Raw genomic sequence first — 19,208 nt, 5'->3', positions numbered from 1 at the left:
CTACGAGTGAGCTATTTCATCCAAATTAAAAACAAAACACCTCCCCATCCCCACTGCCCTTCTCTCTTGTGATCACACCCTGCAGGGGTTCTGCACTACTAGACAGGAGGGGTGCAACACCACATCCCACTCCCCACACACTGTTCCATCTTGGCTGAGCAAGCAGGAGTTCAGGACTGTGCGGAAAGAGCCAGAGCAGGTGCCCAGAGGACCAGGAGCCAGTGGGTTCCAGCATGGTGAGTTGAGGAGGACTGGTGATCACTGGCCACCCTACCATCTGACCTACCAGTGCTGAGGGAGAGACATGGAACATTTACCAGACGTGTGCAGATCTATAAAGCAGAAGCCACCACACGTGCATAGGCCAGGCAGCGCACTTGTGTAATCTCCACACATATGCTGTGGCACATACATGTCCCCCGCATCAATGTAAACATAACTTTACAAATTTGAGGTTACTTCTACAAATATATAGGTTTTAAATTATATTACATTTTTACTTACTATATATCGAGGAGGAGGGGTGTGAGGATACTACTGCAGCTGTGGAGGACAAAGGACCACTAGTGGGAGTCAAGTTCTTTTTTTTACTGTGTGGGTCCTGAGTATTGAACTCAAGTCGTCAGGTTTGCCACAAGCACTTGTACCCACTAAGCCATCTTGTCGGCCCTTTTAAAAAATAAAACAAATGAATACCTAGTATTTTAAATATTAGTTTCCCAATCTGATAATCTTGATCTTTGTTTCATGACAAATATTTTGATGAGTCCTGATGATGCATGCCTTTAATCTCAGCACTCAGGAGGTCAAGGCAAGTGGGTCTCAGTGAGTCCAAAGGTAGCAAGGGAGCACCTGTGTTAAGAAAAGAGGAAAATATTTCAGTGACACAAATATTCTTCAGGAGATTGTTCAAAAGTCCCTTCGAATCAAAGTTGGCAACAAGGAGAGTGCTGGCTGATTCATTTTCATGTTTTTGAGGGGCTTGTCATGGAACCCAGGCCTCTGTTTGTTAAGCCAAGCACTCTAGCACTGAAAGGCCTCACTCCAAAGCCGCTTTCCAATTGTGGTCAAATATAGAGAATATTTAGTGTCATAACCATTTTTATGCACAGTTCTGTTGCAGGAAGCACATTCAAGGAGCTGCCAGCCACTCCTACCATCCAGGGCCCACACTCTCTTTTCACCTCTAACCTAGCCGAAAATTACATCAAAGTTCTGATTCTCTTGCCTCCACCTACAGAGTGCTGGCATTTCAGGTATTCATTACCCTGTACCTGACTCCAGTTCCTTTTAGTACATTTTACAAATATGAGTGTTTGCCTATGTGTATGTATATATGAGCACTACATGTGTGCAGTATCTTGGGAGGCCAAAAGAGGGTATCCAACTCCCTGGAATTGGAGTAACAGACATTTGTGAGCTGCCATGTGGTTGTTGGGAAGCAAACCTGGCCCTCTCCCAAAGCAGCCAGTGCTCTTAAATGCTGGTCTGCCTCTCGAGTCCCTCTGGTTCTTTCTTCAATGGTGAGACTATTTTACCCACACCATTGATGATGATGAAGAAACAACAATGACGAGGATAGCAACAACGGTGATGACGATGATGATAACCTACAGCATCTGTTTGAATATGAAAACTTCCTTCCAATGTTTAGCACCCTGTAAGTTTGCGTATCTTTTTTGTTTGTTTGTTTGGTTTTTGTGGTTTTTGTTTTTCGAGACAGGGATTCTCTATATAAAAGCCCTGGCTGTTCTGGAAGTCACTTTGTAGACCAGACTGTCTTCAAACTCACAGAGATCCACCTGCCTCTGCTTCCCAAGTGCTGGAATTAAAGGAGTGCACCACCATACCTGGCTTAAATTTGCTTATCATTTAGAACCCCACTCACTGGACTATTGTATACCATATGCTATGTGTACGGGATCATTAATATTTAACTTATTTAAAAGAATGACTTGCCTCTAGTTGAGGCAGGGCTGAGAGAGGGCACAACAATGCAATTCACAACACAAGCGAGAATGGTTGATCCCTCTCACGTCTCCACCTTCTCTTAGAGTGCTAGCTTTGCCTGCATGCTAGAGGACAGTAACTCCTGCCCTTGGACACGATTCCAGGCAATGGTGGGATACGTTTCCCTGGACCAGCAATCTCTCTGTGTAGATTTAAAAGCAATTTTTATTCTATTGTGTGTATGTGTGCAGGATGAAGTGACACGATGTGCCTGTGAGGTTAGAGCAGGAGCCAGTTCTCTCCTTCCATCAGGTGGGTCTCAGGGATCAAACTCAGGTACTCAGGTTTGGTGGCAAGTTCCTTTGCTCGCTGAGCCTTTTTGCTGGCCCTCTGTCCTAGTTAAAGTTTCTATTGCTGTGAAGAGACACTGTGACCACGGCAACTCTAATAAAGGAAAAATTTACTTGAGGTGGTGAATTACAGTTCAGAGGTTTAGTTCACAATCACCATGGCGAGGAGCATGGCGTCATGCAGGTAGACAAGCTGCTGCAGAAGGAACAGGTTCATGTTGATATGCAGGCAACAGAAAGTAGACTGAGTGTCACACGGAGCAAAGGTTGAGGAATAGAGACCTCAAAGCCTGCCCCTCAGTGATACACTTCCTCCAACAGGGCCACACCTCTTAATAGTGCCACTCCCTTTGGGGGAACACTTTCTTACAAATAGATTATTAGTTTTAATTATCTAAAAAAAAGAACTGTTTCCCATTTTTTCTCAGTTTTCTGGACAGGCAATACTGTTACTGATTTCTGACCTAAGTCCTCTTCTCTTCTCAGAAATGTGAGGCTGGTAACAAGCAGTGCTCATGGAGAGTGAATGAATTTTTTATTCTCTGACTCAGAACAGAAGTGAAAGATAAATTCACTAGCCAACTTCCAGGTTTGGGGAGTTGAGAGCCTAGCAGGCATGTGGTGGGCTTAACCTCAGTCCTCAGCAAATAGAATAAAGGAAGGAGAGAGATAGGTCAATAAGACAGAGTATGACGTGGCATTGTTGGCTGCCATGACATTGGGGGAGCTCATTTAGCCCCTCAAAGACAAGAACAATTAGGACAATGCTCCAGAGTGTGGCTCGTCAGGTCAACAGTGCAGAATTAGGGCGAGGTAACAATATTTCCCCTTTGTGCTCTCAAAATGGCTGCCACCGACCAGCCTTCACGGAAAGTCCCAAATAAGGAAGAAAGCGCAGAGCCAACAGGCTTTGTATTACTCTCTGCTATCAGAAGAGACAGTTGCAGGATACTCTGTGTAGTCTACCGCACACCTCATTGATGAGAAGCTGTCACCCAGGCCAACTTCTAGACTATGGGGCAAAGGGAAGCAAGATGCTAGTTGACTGACCTCAATTCTCACCCCCTTGGGGATGGAGGGCTGGCTAGGATCCCATCTGAGAAACCCCTTGTCCTTAAACACTGGCTTAGCCTTTCCAACTCAGCCCTCCCTGCAATCTGAGATGGTCACCTCTACTTCACAGACAAGGAGTTTGAGGTTCAGAGGGGCCAAGCAACTTGCCCCAGAGTTCACAGCCATGGCAAAGGCAAATATAAGCAGAGGCAATATAGAACCAGGCCAACTGGCTCCAGCCTTTGCATATCTAAATACCTGGTGGAAGGAAGTAATTTAGGTGGCCAGGCAGGGAGCCAACTACAAGGGCCCCACCTTCACTGAATGTCACAGCAAACACCACAGTATGGGTTTCTAGTGTCATTATCTCCATCTAACAGATTGGCATTGTGTGCAGGTTAGAGCCTTGCCCCTGGGTCAAGGTAAAGTTAAGAACTGGTATGGGCTGAAACCTCTAAGAGGCTGGGCTACTTCTCTGGTCCCTGTGATAGGGGTGTTTGTATTAGATGACTCTGTCTGCTGAACACAATATTGGCAAGCTGTACCAGGTGATGGCTTTCTTTCTTTCTAAATTAAATTTTTATTTAGTGGTGTGTGGTGATGCACACCTGTAGTCCCACTACTAGGGAGACAGAGGCAGGCAGATCTTTGAGTTCAAGGCCAGTCTGATCTAGAGAGCGAGTTCCAAGACAGCCAGGGCTACACAGAGAAACCTTGTCTCAAATCTGCCCCCAATATTTAATATGTAGGAGTGTTTTGCCTGCATGCATGTCTGTGTATCACAGAACCTGGTATTCCTGGATGTCCGAAGAGGGCATCGAATCTCCTGGAGTTGGAGTTACACATGGTTGTGAGCGTCTATGTGAGTGCTATGAATCCAACTCAGGTCCTCTAGAAGAGCAGTGGGTGCTCTTAACCTCCAAGCTGTCTCTCCAGCGATGATGGCTTGCTTTTGCATCATAAAGATACATTTAGGTGAGGCCAGTATGGCCATGGTGCAGGCTGAAACCCTCCAAACAGGTTCTTCCCTGCACCTGGCCCTATGCTGGGCTCTGAGGATTATGCCAACTCACGAGCCTTGCTGTGAGCACTGGAAAATTCATTATGCAGCAGCAGGAATATTGGTTCCACTGGGTGTGGTGGCACCTTTAATCCCATCACTTGGGAGATGGAGCCAGGTAGATCTCTGGGAGGCCAGCCTGGTTTACATAATGATCATGAGTTCTGGGTCAGCCAGGGGCTACATAGCGAGACTTTGTCTCAAAAAATAAAGGAAGGAAGGGAGGGAGGGAGGGAAGGAGGGAGGGAGGAAGGAAGGAAGAAAAGAAGGAAGGAAAGAAAAGAAGGAACGGCTATGATTGTAAAGAGCTTACTTAGGCTCAAGTCTTAGATTCTCCACTTTATCTACTGGGGCATGGGATTCAATCTTTACTCACAGTGAGTGTTACACATCTAGAGGAGTGTGTGAGGACTGGTGGGGCTACAGCGGTGCAGGATTCTTGGGTTGTTGCTCTGCAAATGTGACTTCTATGTGTGTAAGTACACATGTGTAGATGTCATCCTCAGGAATACCTTCCACCTTGTTCTCTGGCTGAACACGGAACTTGGCCAGCGAGCCCCAGGGATCCGTGTTTCTACTTCCTCAGGCTGAGATGACGCAGATGCACGGCCACACCCAGTTGTCTGTGGGGGTCCTGGGGATGGAACTCAGGTCTTCACCATTGCTCAGCAAGCCCTTTACTGACTCTTCATCCCCAAATTTGGTTTCATTATCACTCCATCCCAAGGTATCTGTGTTCTCAGATCGACCCAAACAGACCACATTCCTAACAAGGAAGAACAGACTTACCCTTGGGCAAGGTTTCAATAAACTGTCAAACATAGGCAGAAGGAACTGCCTCAGAACTCAAGACTCTCAGGCCAGGAACTTTTTTGTTTTAGCAGCTCCTAGGACCTGTGTACTCAGCTGTGGAATGAGAAGTCACATGATGCGTGTCCTTGGTGTCTGGTTACCCTCAAACACTTGTGAGATTTATCAGGAGTTCAAGGATAGCCTCTGTTGTGCAGTGAATTTCCAGCTAACCTGGGTACATGAGACATCTTCTCAAAAAAGGGGTGATGGAAGGGTGGGGCTGGAGAGATAGCTCAGTGGTTAAGGGCATTTGCTGTTCTTGCAGAGGACTCTGGTTCCAATACCCGCACCTGCATAGTGGCTTGCAACTGTATCTAAGTCTAGTTCCATGAACTCCAAAAAATTCTTTGATTACTCCAAAATCAAACATGCATACAGTACGCATACATACATACAGGCAAACACCCAAACACATAAAATAAAGATAAATAAAAAGAGGGGCCTGAGGTGATGGCATGTGTTCTATCACACGCCTGTCACTTCAGCACTTGTGAGGCAGAGACAGAAGCATGGAGAGTTGCACACTAGCCTGTCTCAAAGAGCCCTTGCCGCTAAAATAAAATGCAGGCCAGTGAGATAGCTCAGCAGGAAGGGCACTTGCTACCAAGCCTTATAACCTGAGTTTGGTCCCTGGGACCCACATGGTGGAAAGAGAGAAATAACTCCTGTGTGTTGTCCTCTGGCCTCTATGCATGCCGTGTCATGTACTTGTGCAGATATATTCAGACACACGGATACACACGACATAGACAAGTAAATGTGATAAAAATTCATACAAGCAAACAAGCTATTGTGAATGCCAGCGACATCTCTGTGATGCAGAAGGGCAATGTCCCTGCTGCCTCTGTTCTTCACGGCCATCTCTGATGGTTTGTGGTCTGTAGTGAGTGGGTACAAACCAGCAGGAACCAAGATTTGCACAGCCAGAAAGCCGGGGAAGACCTCTGAGCATGAGGGACCAGCTGGATGGCAGCTCCTCTGTGCCACTCCATCAAGACGCTAGTGGCCTCTGCGGTCACACCTCACCACTCACACATTATGCCAAGCATGTACTGCTTGCTGCAGCAGCGGAATCTCTCAACTGGTGGAACTCGCTGGAGAAGCGTTATTTTCTTTAGCTTTCAGCCACGCCAACTTCACACCTGCTGCATAAATGTGGGCGGGGAAAGGAAGAAAGGAAGGAAGAAAGGGAAAAATTTAATTAAAGCCAATATAGTATATTTTATTTATAAAATTCCAACTTCACACCTGCTGTGTAGGTGTGGGAGGGGACTGAGCGCAATCTGTCCTGTTGAACTGCATTTGGCATTGGGCCAATTTCTTAGGCGATGGGTGCATTAGCAGGAATCTCTGGGGATAAATGTGCATCTTCTCAAATCCAAGCCTGAGATCGAGGCAACTGAGGACTCGGTGCAGTGACTGACGGTACTGGGAGAGCCCCTCGAAGAACTCATGGCTACTAACTGCAATCTGATTTGTGTTTTTGAGACAGGGTCTCACTATAAAGGCCAGGCTAACCTTAAACTCACAGAGATCTGCTTGCCTCTGCTTTCTGAGTTCTAGGATTTAAGGTGCGCACCACCATGCCTGGGTCACAAACTTGATTTTTTTTTAAATATTTTTTCTTTTTTTTTTAAAGATTTATTTATTTATTATCTATACAGCATTCTGTCTGCATGGATGTCTGCAGGTCAGAAGAGGGCACCAGACCTCATTACAGATGGTTGTGAGCCACCATGTGGTTGCTGGGAATTGAACTCAGGACCTCTGGAAGAACAAGCAGTGCTCTTAACCTCTGAGCCATCTCTCCAGCCCACAAACTTGATTTTTTAAATAATTTTTGATCTCTTGAGATAGGGATCTGGCCATGTAACCTTGACTGGCCTAGTTCTCTATGTATCCCAGGACAGAACATTTTACTGGTTTCTCAGCTATGGTTGATCATCATCTTGCCTTGCCTATTCTGTACTATTTTATTGCCCTTAATTAAATTTTTCCTCTCTCTCTCTCTCTCTCTCTCTCTCTCTCTCTCTCTCTCTCTCTCCTTCCCTCCCTCCCTCCCTCCCTTCCTTCTTTTTTGTTTTTGACAAGATTTCACTACCCCTGGCTGGTCTGGAAGTCAGTACATAGACTAGACTGGCCTCGAACTCAGATCTGCTTACCTGTTTCCTGAGTGCTGGGAATAAAGGTGTACAGCATCAAGGCTGGCTGGCTTTTTATCTTTGTGTGGTTTCTGGGAGTGGAACTCATGTTCTCATACTTGCAGGGTAACTGAGCCCTTAAATTTTTTGTTTTTACATTTACTTACTCATTTTTTGTGTGTGCATATGTGTGCATGCATGGGAGTCATGAGACTCAGGACTGCGTGGATACCGAGGATCTAATGCAGGTCTTCTGGGTCCCGAAGATCGAACTCGGTCGTCAGGGTTGATGGTAGTTGCCTTTGTTTGTATTTCAGAGACAGGGCCTCAACTCAAGACAATCCTCCTGCCTCAGACTTTTGTAAGGCTAGGCCTACAGGCGCGAAGCAAGCACCTTGCCCTGTCTGTCAGCACTTTTCGGTTCTGCAAGTGGTCCGGCGCGACTCGAGACACAGCAGAAGTCTTGGGTCTGAGAGTGGGCGCTGGGATGACGTCGGTGTTTGGGTGACGTCAGCACACGCGGTACAGTGACAGCAGGGAAAGCAGGACAGCAAACTGCTCGCACCTGCCACAGTTCTTTACCTTTACCTGAGGCCCCACCGGCCGCCCTGCCTGGGCGGAGCTTGGCCTGGCTAGGGGGTGGGGTGGAGGGCGCGGCTAAAAGGCTAAATAGCCAATTGGCGTTCGTGAAAGGTCGCCCGCCCCCTACCGCGGAATTGGCGCATGCGCATAGTCTAGCAGCCGGCCTCTCCCTGGGGGGGGGGGGCGGTGCTGACGCTCGCGCCGACGCGCCGGACGTCGGGCACGTTGACGCCGGCGACGCGCCGGGCCCGGTCCTCTGCGCTCGCCAGTGTCCCGCGGCGGCGGCCCGGCCTTCGTGACGAGCGGGGCGGCGGGTCCGGGGGCCGGGCTTGGACGCAGCCGCGGGGCTGCGTGGGTCGGCCCCGCAGCCTGCCGCCGCCCGAAGGCTGCCGCGTAGCCCCGGAACCGCGCCCGCCGGCCAAGGTGAGGGCGGGCGGAGCGGGCCGCGCAGAGTGGCGGGCCGGGGTCGACGGGGCTGGGTCGACTGGGTCAGCGGGCGGGGGTCAGCGGGGTCAGCAGGGTTGGGGTTAGCTTGGTCGAGCCAGGGTCAGCCAAACCGGGTTGTTATCACTTAAGTTCGAGTCAGCTTAATTTGGCCGGGATCAGAGGGGTTGGGGGCAGCGAGGCTGGGGTAAATTGAGCCAGGCAGGGGCAGCGGGGTCCTGGTCGCCATGATCATCCTGGGATGGGCAGGTGCACCTGCAGGGCATCCCCTTCATCCTCCTCCCTGTGTTCTGACAATCTCTAGTGCCATCTCACCTTTCCCTTCTCCTTTCTTATCTTGCCTTGCTTCCTAGATTCTCAGTGTGGAAACTCTGTTCCTTTGCCCCCCTCTTTGGCTGTAAACTTATGTAAGTTAGCTTGGCTGACCAACCGTTGCACAGCAGCAGGCCTTTACAAAAACACCTCTGTCCAGGCCTCTAAGAGCCAATCAAGTTGCTTTTTCCGCTGCTCACCAACTATCCAGCCCTACAAGTCAGGGAGCCCGGCAGTCCTTCCCAGGAGCTGACTGCACACATTCCTGGAAGATGCTTTGGTCCATAGCGCTGGTGCTTGTCAGTTCCCAGTCTTCTTCTGTGGTTGAGGGAATATGTTTTGAATCTCTCTTCCCGGGGAAGAGCAAAATAAGTTAAAGAAGCCCACTGTCTTCAGCTGTTGAGTGTGGATTTTCAGCAAACCCCACTGGTTTGGCCTGGGTGGAAAAGGTGAGCATTCCAGCTCCCTTTGCTCCCAGGACTGTGGTATCCCCCAGTGTGCTCTTCCCATTGGTCTGTGCATGCTACTTCCCAGAGTGTGTGCATCCAAAGTGGAGCAGCTCTGACAGTGTGGGGATGTCAGCCTTTTGGCTCATCAGCCCCAGGCAGTGCTCAGAAAGCTGCGGGTTTGTGTTCTGCATGTACTGACTGTCCTCTGCATCTTTCCTGTTTCAAGATGATGTGCGAGGTGATGCCGACCATTAGTGAAGCGGAAGGCCCCCCAGGAGGAGGTGGGAGCCATGGGTCAGGCTCCCCTTCACAGCCAGACGCTGATTCACATTTTGAGCAGCTCATGGTATCCATGCTGGAAGAACGAGATCGCCTTCTGGACACATTGAGAGAGACGCAAGAAACACTGGCGTTAACCCAGGGGAAATTGCACGAGGTTGGTCATGAAAGAGATTCCTTGCAGAGGCAGCTCAACACTGCACTTCCACAGGTATGCCAACCATACTGAAATGAAGAGATCTGTCACTAAATGTCTGTAGGATAGTCTTGTCAGGGTGTAACCACTTGGGAAGTCATGTTTCTGGTGTTTTCTAAGCACAGGCAAAATTCCCAGGAGTTCAGTTTGGGAATAAATGGGTGTTCTCCAAAGCAATTTGAACACACTGCCACAGTGTTGTGTCTCTCTGGGTAACTGCCTAGATTTGGAAAAGTGCTTCAAAGTTGAGTTTTTGTTGTTGCTGTTTTGTTTGTTTGTTGGTTTTGTTTTTTTGAGACAGGGTTTCTCTGTGTAGCCTAGGCTGTCTTGGAACTCATTCTGTAGACAAGGCTGGCCTTGAACTGAGAGATCCGTCTGACTCTTCCTCCCAAGTGCTGGGATTAAAGCCGTGTGTGCACCACCAGTGCCTGGCTATGCTTCAAAGTTTTTGACAAGGGCCTGTGAAGCAATTCAGCTCCCGTACTGTGTCTTAGACTTGCCCTTACCTGCTGTGGACTTGTGTGAAGTAAATCTCAGGGCTTTTGTGTCTTATGGATTTCTAATTTCCTAAGGGAAATCTTGTGGATAAATAGGACTGATCACATTAGTAAAGTCTTCACAGGCTTTCCTAAGCACATCCGTGAGCTGCAAAGCTTTGCTTTGAAAAGATTGAACATTGAATCCCATGGCTCCTCTTCCTGGGCAGGTGAGACACCTTGTGTGTTGTTAGTATCACGTGTGGACTGAGGTGTGCTGGAGCCTTCTCTTCTGGTGTCCGTGGTTGGGCAAGGAGAAAGCGGTATAGCCAGGCAAGGCCAAGGTGAAAGGCACATGGAGCAGGGGCTGCTTAGGTTTGTGCTGACAAGCCCATTTTGCTCATTCATGATGGGTATCTTCATGGTGCTCAAGGAAGCTGCACTTATGCTCTCACGGTGGGTCTGCAGAGATCAGTTAGCAAGCGAATAATCACTGCCTTGATGCATCTCTTGGCTGTAGTCAGTTCTATAAGATGGACTAAACGTTTCAATGTCCTTTTCAGAAATAATAATTTGGTGTTAGTGTTGTTTGCTGAGAGTTTTTGTTCGGGGGCTAGAGAATAATTTTCTGGAGTCTTTGGAATTAGCAGGTTAATAGGTCAGATTTTGTTGCCAGGGGCTGAAGAGGCTTTCAAGATGCTGTGCGTTCTACTTGCTCTGCTTTGCAGTCGTGTTTGTAAGTCTGTGTGCAGCAGTGTTTGGCCAACACTTAGGATTTTGGAAAGAACAGGTGCTGGGGACACAGAAGTGATGGGTGTTGTGGGCAGTGGGTTTCAGACAGCAGGTGTTGCACCTGCTAGGAAGTCTGTTGCTAGGTGGTGCTGGCTGCTGCTCTGCACTGCCTCCTTGAATTGGGACTTGCTGGTGCCCACAGTTATGTCAGCTGACCTGAGTAAACTACTCCAAGCCATTCCCTTTCTGGAATCAGGGTCCTCTGGTGGCTAAAAATTGTGACCAGATGGGCATATGTGTCCAGACAGAGTGCTTACACTAGAGCATGCAAGAGGACGACCTACAGGTCACAGGTGTGTGCCTCAGCCAGTTCTTCAGTTATACTCATGGAGCTCCGCTTGTATCAAGAGGTGGACAGGACCATACCTTTTATAAGAACCACTTCCCGCTGCCTGCTGTCAGTGACTGTCCCCTATTCTAATGTCACCCAGCTCTTCACTATTGGTTTCTTTGCATATGCTTAACTTTCTATAGGAAATCTTTTATGTTTTGTTTTGACTCTTCTCTGGATTCAGTGAGACCCACCTTTGCTTTCAGTAAAGTGTGCTGTGTAGATGGGCCCTACTGGCTCTTGCTGTTGTTAGGACCCCTGAGGCTGCCACTGGTCCTAAACTTCCCAGGCTGCCTATGCATTTGGGGAGATACAGAACTGGATGTGTGTGTTTCTGCAGGAGTAGTCTAAGGAGTGGAATTGTAGTGACAGCAGCCTTAGGAGTTGCTGCCAGAGTGGCTGTGGTGACAGTTGGTACAACCACACGGCCACCAGCAGAATGAGAGGCCGTTGCTATGTGCTCCAAAGCTCCACATGGAGAGGTGACTTCCTGACTGCAGCCGCCTGCAGTGCAGCAACTCTTTTTTTTCTATTTGTTGATTGGATTGTCTGTTTCTAATTTGAATTCTTTATACATTCTGAGTGCATAGATGTATAGAAGAATTTTTTGTTTGCTTTGGGACAGGGTCTTTCTACATAGCCTTGGCTGTCCTGGAACTCACTATGTAAGTCAGGCTGGCCCAAAACTCACAGAAATCGACCTGCCTCTGCCTCTTAAATCCTTGGATTAAGGGCATGCACAACCGCCTAGCTAGGAAAACATTTCTTTTTTTTTTTTTTTTGGTTTTTTTCGAGACAGGGTTTCCCTGTAGTTTCTAGAGCCTGTCCCGGAACTAGCTCTTGTAGACCAGGCTGGCCTCGAACTCAGAGATCCGCCTGCCTCTGCCTCCCGAGTGCTGGGATTAAAGGCGTGTGCCACCACCGCCTGGCTAGGAAAACATTTCTTAATTAATTTTTTTGTGTATGTGTATAATAGGTTTGCGTGTGTTCCTGTATATTCATATGTTTGTATGCAGGCGTGCATATGCTTCTGCACATCTGTGTGAAAGCCAGCGTTTCATGTTGGATGCCTTCCTTGACTGCTCTCAACCTTACTAGTTTTTTTAGTATTTATCTTGTATGTGTGTGTCCCTGAGTGTATGCATGTGTACCATGTGGGTTCAGGAGCCTACAGAGATAAGAAGCATTGGACTTTCTGGAGCTGGAGTTCCAGACAGTTGTGAACTGCCGTGTGGGTGTTGGAAACTGAACCTGGTCCACTGCAAGAGCAGCAAGTGCTCTTACCCATATGCTTAGCTATCTTTCCAGTCATTCTCTACCTTACAGGCATGACTGCCACACCTGGCTTTTACTTGGGTGCTGTGTACTTTACCCATTGAGCCATCTTCCCAGCCTGGAAGATTGTTTTTAATACTCTTGTATTTGCCTTTTCACTTTGCAGTATTGCATATATGTGAAGACACAGATGTTCTCATAATTCATATATAGAGGTCTTGCCGTGTGGCCCAGGCTAGCCTACACCTTTGATAATCCTGCCTCAGCTTCTCAAGTGCCTATTATATCCAGCTCAGTAATATCTTTTAAAGTTTTAAATTTTAATGTAGTTCAATTGGTTGATCTTTTTTCCCTCCAAGAATATTTATTTTTGGTTGTGAGTCTATCCTTTAATAGCTGAGCCACTTCTCCAGCCTAAGAATATTTAATGTAGGGGCCTGAGAGATGGCTCAATAGTTAAGAGCACCATCTGCTATTAGAGAGGACCTGGGTTCAATTCCCAGCACCTACATGGAAGCTCATGGCTTTCTGTAACTCCAGTTTTAGGAGATCTGATGCCCTTCTCTGGTCTCCGAGGACACCAGGCACACAGGTGGTACATAGACATACATGCAGGCAAAATATCCATACACATAAAAATAAATAATTAAAAACAAAAGACTATTTCATGTAAGCTAAGCTGGTGGCACATACCTTTAATCCCAGCACCCAGGAAACAGAGGCAGGTGGTTCTCTGTGAGTTTGAGGACAGTCTAGTCTATGCATTGAGTTCCAGGCTAGCCTGGTCTTTCAAAAAAAAAAAAAAAAAAAACCCAAACTAACAACAACCAAAGCAAAAACACCAAAATAATACATACTGTGCCCTGATTAGGAAATCTGCTATCTTGGACTGAGGTGTGTCTGAGTGATGGAGTGAATGGGTGGCTCTTCTGCTTTATCACAGTGTCTGGATGACTACAGATATGATCCTGAGATCTGGTATTTTAAGTTCTTTAAAGAATTTCTTAATCCAGCTCATGAAATGTGGTGGGTTAAAACGTTTGCCCCCACAAGCTCATTAGCCTGGTTTTGGAACCCATCGTGAAAGGAGAGAAAAACTGTCATCTGACCTCTTGAGTGTATGCCCCCTCCCCAACTCATTCAGTCTGTTTGTCAGACTGCACAAGGTGCACCGGGGTTTTAACTTCGAACATGTCTGATATAGTGGCTGGTGTCTTTTCAGCATTGTTCTTCTAATCTACAGACAAAACAACTTCATAATTATTTATTAATACTAGTGTGTTGAGATAGAACTGGCTTAAAATACTGTTTTGAACATTTTTTTAAATTTTTATGTGTATGGTTTTGCCTGCATGGATGTCTGTACACTACCTGTATGCAGTGCCCCTGGAGTCCAGAAAAGATGTTCGATTACTTGGGATTGGAGCCAAGTATACAGATATTGAGATGTGAGCCACGATGTGGGTGCTGGGGAATTGAACCTAGGTCCTCTGTCAGAGTAGACAAGTACTCTTTAACTGCTGAGCCAGCTCTCTAGCTCCTAAATAGAACTGGCTTTTCCTACTACTTCTTCCTTCTCCTCTTTTTTTTTAACTTGTGATTTATTTATTTATTTATTTATTTATTTATTTATTTATTTATTTATTTATTGCCTAGCCTCCCAAGAGGAGTTTTGGGATTTGGGAGTCATGATCATTCTCTCCATTTTATTTATTTCTTTTCTGCTATGTTTTCTTGTGGAGTTGCACCTGCTTTGCTCTCCAGCCCAGGATTTAACTGCCATGGTAGTAGTGGAACTCCTTGTCTTGTTCCTGGAAGTGCTCATGCACTGTTCAACCTACAAATGCAAGTAGTCACTGAAGAACTTTGGTAAACATTCTCTATTAAATGTGACAATCCTTTGTTAGTTTCCTAAAGGTTTTTTTTGTTGTTTGTTTGTTGAGACAGGTTCTTGCTGTAATTGCCCCTATAGGCTCAAACTCATGATCTTTATGATTCTGAAAACACTTCCCATTAGCCCTGCATGGTGGCTCATGTCTGGACCTGATCTCAAGAGATCAAGACAAAATGAAAAACAACAACAAAGAAGTGGTTACTGAATTTCCTTTTCTTCCTTTTTCTTTTCCTTTCTTTCTTTCTTTCTTTCTTTCTTTCTTTCTTTCTTTCTTTCTTTCTTTCTTTCTTTCTTTTTTTTTTTGAGACAGGGTTTCTCTGTAGCTTTGGAAGCTGTCCTGGAACTAGCTTTTGTAGTCTAGGCTGGCCTCGAAATCACAAAGACCCACCTGCATCTGCCTCTCAGTGCTGGGATTAAAGGGGTGGGCCACCACCTCCCGGCTTGTTCTGCATGTTTTGAGGGAGTCACGTGAGTTTTTTTTGTTTAGTGCTAATTTTTAAACTTTGGAATCCTAGGGACAGTTCCTATCTGGGTTTTATTTGTTAGTATTGTACTTTGAGTGTTTCATTCATTAAGGAGACTGACCTGTGTGGTCACCTTTTTGTGCCCCTGTCAGTGGACTGAACTGTAGGGTAGTAGACCAGTGGGGTCACCTCCTTGTGCCCTGTAGGTTTTGGTGTAGAGGTTGGATTGTTCTCATGAACAAGGAGGGCAGTGTTTCATGGTGTTCCGTCTTGTGGAAGATGTCCTGTGAAGGCGTTGGCTGGAATAGTTCACTGGGAACACCATACAGCACAGTATTTTCCCAGTGAGAAGGAAAAATGTCCAAGTCAATTTTGTGGTAGAAATCAAATTTTTCTGATGTATGTGTTTAGGCTTAGCCTTTGCTCCCTGAGGATTTGGGGACCACACTTGGCCAGCTTTGATGATGGAGAGACAAAGCCTTGCTGTATAGCTCAGGTTGGCCACAAACCTATGATTCTCTTGTTTCAACTTCCTAGGGGTAGGGTTTACAGGTATGAATCACCACCCCCTTCTGACCTAACCCCTCACTCACCTTTCAGATAGCATCTTGCTGTGTATTGGCTGTTCTGGAACTCACTATGTAGAACAGGCTGGCCTTGAACTCATAGAGATTCTCCCACCTCTGCTTCCAGAGTACTGAGATTAAAGGCCTGCACCACTATTTATACCCTCCACCCATCTTGTTTATAGCTCAGACTTGCTTGAAACTAACAATCCTCTTGCCTCAGGCTGCCAAGTGCTGGGATTATAGGCATGTGCCAAATCCAGCCACAGCTACACATTTTGTTGCTGCTCTTTACTCCTTGCTTTCCTGTGTTTTTGCCAGGGGTTATTTTATTTTTCTTAAAGAAATCAATCTCTAAGAACCTCACCCCATACCCCTATATGCATTTGCATGTAGAGGCCTGAGAACAACCTCGGCCATAGTTTTTCAGGTACTATCCATCTTGTTTTTGAGCCAGGGTCTCTCACTGAGCTGGAGCTCACCAATTAGGCCAATCTGGCTGCCTATGGAGCCCTGAAGATCCACCTCTCTCCACATCCCCAACATTCTCCTCCACAGCCTATGCCTGTCTTTTTTTACATTGGCTTTGGGATTGGAGCTCAGGTCTTCATTTTTGCAAGGCAGTTACTGTACCAACTGAGCCATCTCCTCAGCCTTTCTGATGGCTCTTTCAAATTTTTGCCTTCCTGTAGCATCAGTAAATCACCGTTTTCTTTGTATTGGGTGACTGGAGTCTTTAGTGGGTTTAGGAAGCATTTTGTTCATCAGCTCCACTGTGTTTTTTGTCTTCAGCCACCCAAGAGCCTGCACTAACTCCCTGTAAATGCCCTAGGGCTTTGCACTATCCCCACCTGCCTCACACACCCCTTTGCTTATTCTTCACATATTCTCTGTCCTGTCTGGATATTGCTTACTGACCTTACTTCCTACCTGCTCTTTCATCTCCCACTGTCTTGAATCTGCTGTTTTAGCTACTATATATAATTTTCTGTTTTAGTGTCTGTGTGATAGAATTTGTGTTGCTTGTATGTGTTATGTTAGTGTTGGGGGTTGAATCAGGTCCTTGTGCTTGTGGTAGCTTTTAGCAAATGTGGACTGAGCATGTCCTTGGCCCTTATGTCCGTGATTGTTTTTGTTTTTTTTGTGTGTGTTTTCGTGATTTCTCTGTATATCTTTGGCTATCCTGGACCTTGCTTTGTAGACCAGGCTGTCCTTGAAATTGCAGAGATCTTGCCTACCTCTGCCTCCTGAGCACTAGGACTAAAGGCATGTGCCACTATGCCCGGGTGTGACTGTTTTAAGTAATCTGCTTCTCCAGTGATTTTTTTTTTTCTTCCTGTTGCCTAGTGTAATTTTGAGGGGTCTGGGATGTAGCTTAACACCTACATATGCAAGGCCCTGTCAGTTAGACTTTGAGTCTCAGTTTTTCTAGTGTTTGGTGCCAAGAGCCGGTATTGCCCTTGCCTTAATGGGGAGCAGGGGAGCAGATGGTGCACTCTTGCTACCCACAGCAGAGGTTATGGTGAGCGTGTGTGCCATCATCTGATACCATAGCAGGCCTCGGCAGTCCTTGTTAACTTTCTAATCAGAATCCCAAGGTGCAGGACCCTGTCTGGCCACTTAGCTGTGGAAAGGATGTAGACTATGGTTCCTCAGCTGCTCTGTTGTCTACTGTGCAGGGCGTCCCCATTCTTCCAAGCCTTCCCCCATGCCAGGCTAGGGAGGGGAGGGCTGCATTGTCAAAGGTGACAGCGAGGAAGTAAGAGGTTGTGTGATGCACATTCTGTGAGTTTTCTTTGTCATTAAAAGAAAATACTGCTTTTAGGTTTTGCTCCAATCTTAACATTTCAGCTGTATTGTAAGTGTGGTTTTTAGTTCATTTTTACTTTTCCACAAATATTCATAAGTTTTATATGCCAAGTTGAAAAATCTCTTGCATAGTTTGAAGATTTTTTTTGTGTGTATGTATATGGTGGTTTTACTTGCATGTATGTTTATGCATCTTGTGTGTGCAGTGCCCTTGGAGGCCAGAAGAGGGTGTTTGATCCTCTGTGGAATTGGAGTCAGAGATGGTTGTGAGGCACCATGTGATGCTGGGAACAGAACCCAGGTCATGTGCTCTTAATTGCTGACCCATCTCTCCAGCCCTGTTTCAGTCTTTAAATAGTCCATGCTGTGGATTCTAGTACTTTCTACTCCATGTGACCAGGAAGTGTTTAGCAATTCTAGGTCGTTGAAATTACAAATCCAGTTCCAGGTTCTATAATTGGGTCTGTGCTTCTTGATGTATAGGAAAACCCAGGAATTGTCTTTAAACTGTTTTATTCAAGGAGTCAGCATGCTTTGGTTTTTTTGAGGCAGGACCTCACCATGTAACCCAGGCTGTCCTCAGTTTGAGTACGGGATTGTAGACTCACACCCACAGTGTTTATTCTTAGACACAGGTGTAGTCGTCGTTGTTATAGTCCTTTTGAGATCAACAGCGAGATTTTTAAAAGCTGTCTTATTCAGAAAGCTTCAAGTGGGGTGATGTGTTCAGGGTGAATTCAGGAGGAGTCATGTTTTGTGTGTCTTTTGAAGTCTGATCATGGTTGAGGCAGGAGTCTGGTAGAACTGAGAGCACTGTAAGGAAAACAGTCTTAAAGTCACAACTCTGTGGACAGGACAGTAGCCTTTGGGGGAAGCTGGTGACAGTGGAGTGCTGTAGGACTGGAAAGGACTGACCCAGTTCAGCAGGCGTTTTGTCTCAGGCTAGAATGATAGAAAGTAGGGCAGTTAGAAAAGAAATAGTCAACATCACAGCCCTAGAGGGGTTGCCCTATGGACTGAGAGAGGGGAAGATAAGACTAGCCACAGGGAGAGCAGCAGGGGGCAAGACACTCCCCAAGCCTTACCTGTCTTCATATAGGGATTACACTGATAGGTCAGGGCGTGGAGGCCCAGGAGCCTTTCTGAAGCCTGCTTGAGTTGTGAGTCGACTGCAATGCTGCCAGAGCTTGATGCTGAGCCACGTTAGGCCCAGGTGCGGTGAGAAATAGTCGGGAATCAGCTTCACTGGGAGCTGAGGTAACGGCCCACCTGTGCGAGAGTTGTCACCTGTCAAGGTGCCAAGCTTGTAGGTGGATTATGGTGTAGGAGGAATGGACAGCCATGGGAGCCACTGGTTAGACAGCAGTCTTTCCTGCTGCAGTACACATATACCCCTTCTCCCACTTGGGCAGAATGCACAAACACAGTGTTTCCCTGTCACATACAGCTTATGTGTCTACCCATGTGTAGTGTGGAGGTGAGCAGGCCTGCTTTTCATCCCGCCTGGCTCCCGGCTGCCTGATCCCGCACTGCTAGCTTTACACCCGAAATAACAACACACAAACTGTATTCATTTAAACACTGCCTGGCCCGTTAGTTCCAGCCTCTTAATTAGCTAATTCTCACATCTCTTGCTTTAACCCAAATCTAATAATCTGTGTAACACCACGAGTGGTGCCTTACCGGGAAAGATTCAGCATGTCTGACCTGGTGGCTGGCTTCATGGCAACTGTCCCAGAGCGGAGAGGCATGGCGATTTACTAACTTCCCTTCTCCCAGCATTCTGTTCTGTCTGCTCCACCCACCTAAGGGCCAGCCTATCAAATGGGCCAAGGGAGTTTCTTTATTAACTAACCAATGAAATCATCAGATAGATAGCAGACACACCTACATCACCCAGGTCCTGTTCCAGTATTGAGTGTTTAGTGTGCAG

General features: G+C 46.7%; 1 protein-coding gene and 1 long non-coding RNA gene across 4 annotated transcripts in view; one reads left to right on the top strand and one right to left on the bottom strand.

Annotated features, from left to right (window-relative positions):
* Window positions 1–709: 709 nt before the first annotated feature.
* Window positions 710–8,017, bottom strand: LOC119820584. Of its 2 annotated transcripts, XR_005286520.1 has the most exons (3): window positions 7,428–8,017; window positions 6,042–6,410; window positions 710–852 (listed from the first exon to the last, which is right to left on the bottom strand). It is a non-coding gene; the product is annotated as an uncharacterized LOC119820584 (long non-coding RNA). The 2 variants fall into 2 exon arrangements; XR_005286518.1 differs by lacking the exon at window positions 710–852 and having other exon boundaries at window positions 6,020–6,410.
* A 254-nt stretch (window positions 8,018–8,271) lies between these two features.
* Ppfia1 (PTPRF interacting protein alpha 1) overlaps window positions 8,272–19,208 on the top strand; it is an 86,255-nt gene continuing 75,318 nt past the window's right edge. For both annotated transcript variants that reach the window (XM_038322992.2, XM_038322985.2), the window contains exons 1-2: window positions 8,272–8,411; window positions 9,420–9,683. In XM_038322992.2, coding sequence (XP_038178920.1) covers window positions 9,420–9,683 — 264 coding nt within the window. In that variant the 5' untranslated portion in view covers window positions 8,272–8,411. The remainder of the gene's footprint in view (window positions 8,412–9,419; window positions 9,684–19,208) is intronic.

This window comes from Arvicola amphibius, chromosome 1 (assembly GCF_903992535.2).
Source record: "Arvicola amphibius chromosome 1, mArvAmp1.2, whole genome shotgun sequence".
Classification (NCBI taxonomy): domain Eukaryota; kingdom Metazoa; phylum Chordata; class Mammalia; order Rodentia; family Cricetidae; genus Arvicola; species Arvicola amphibius.
This window is presented reverse-complemented; position numbering and strand designations above follow the sequence as displayed.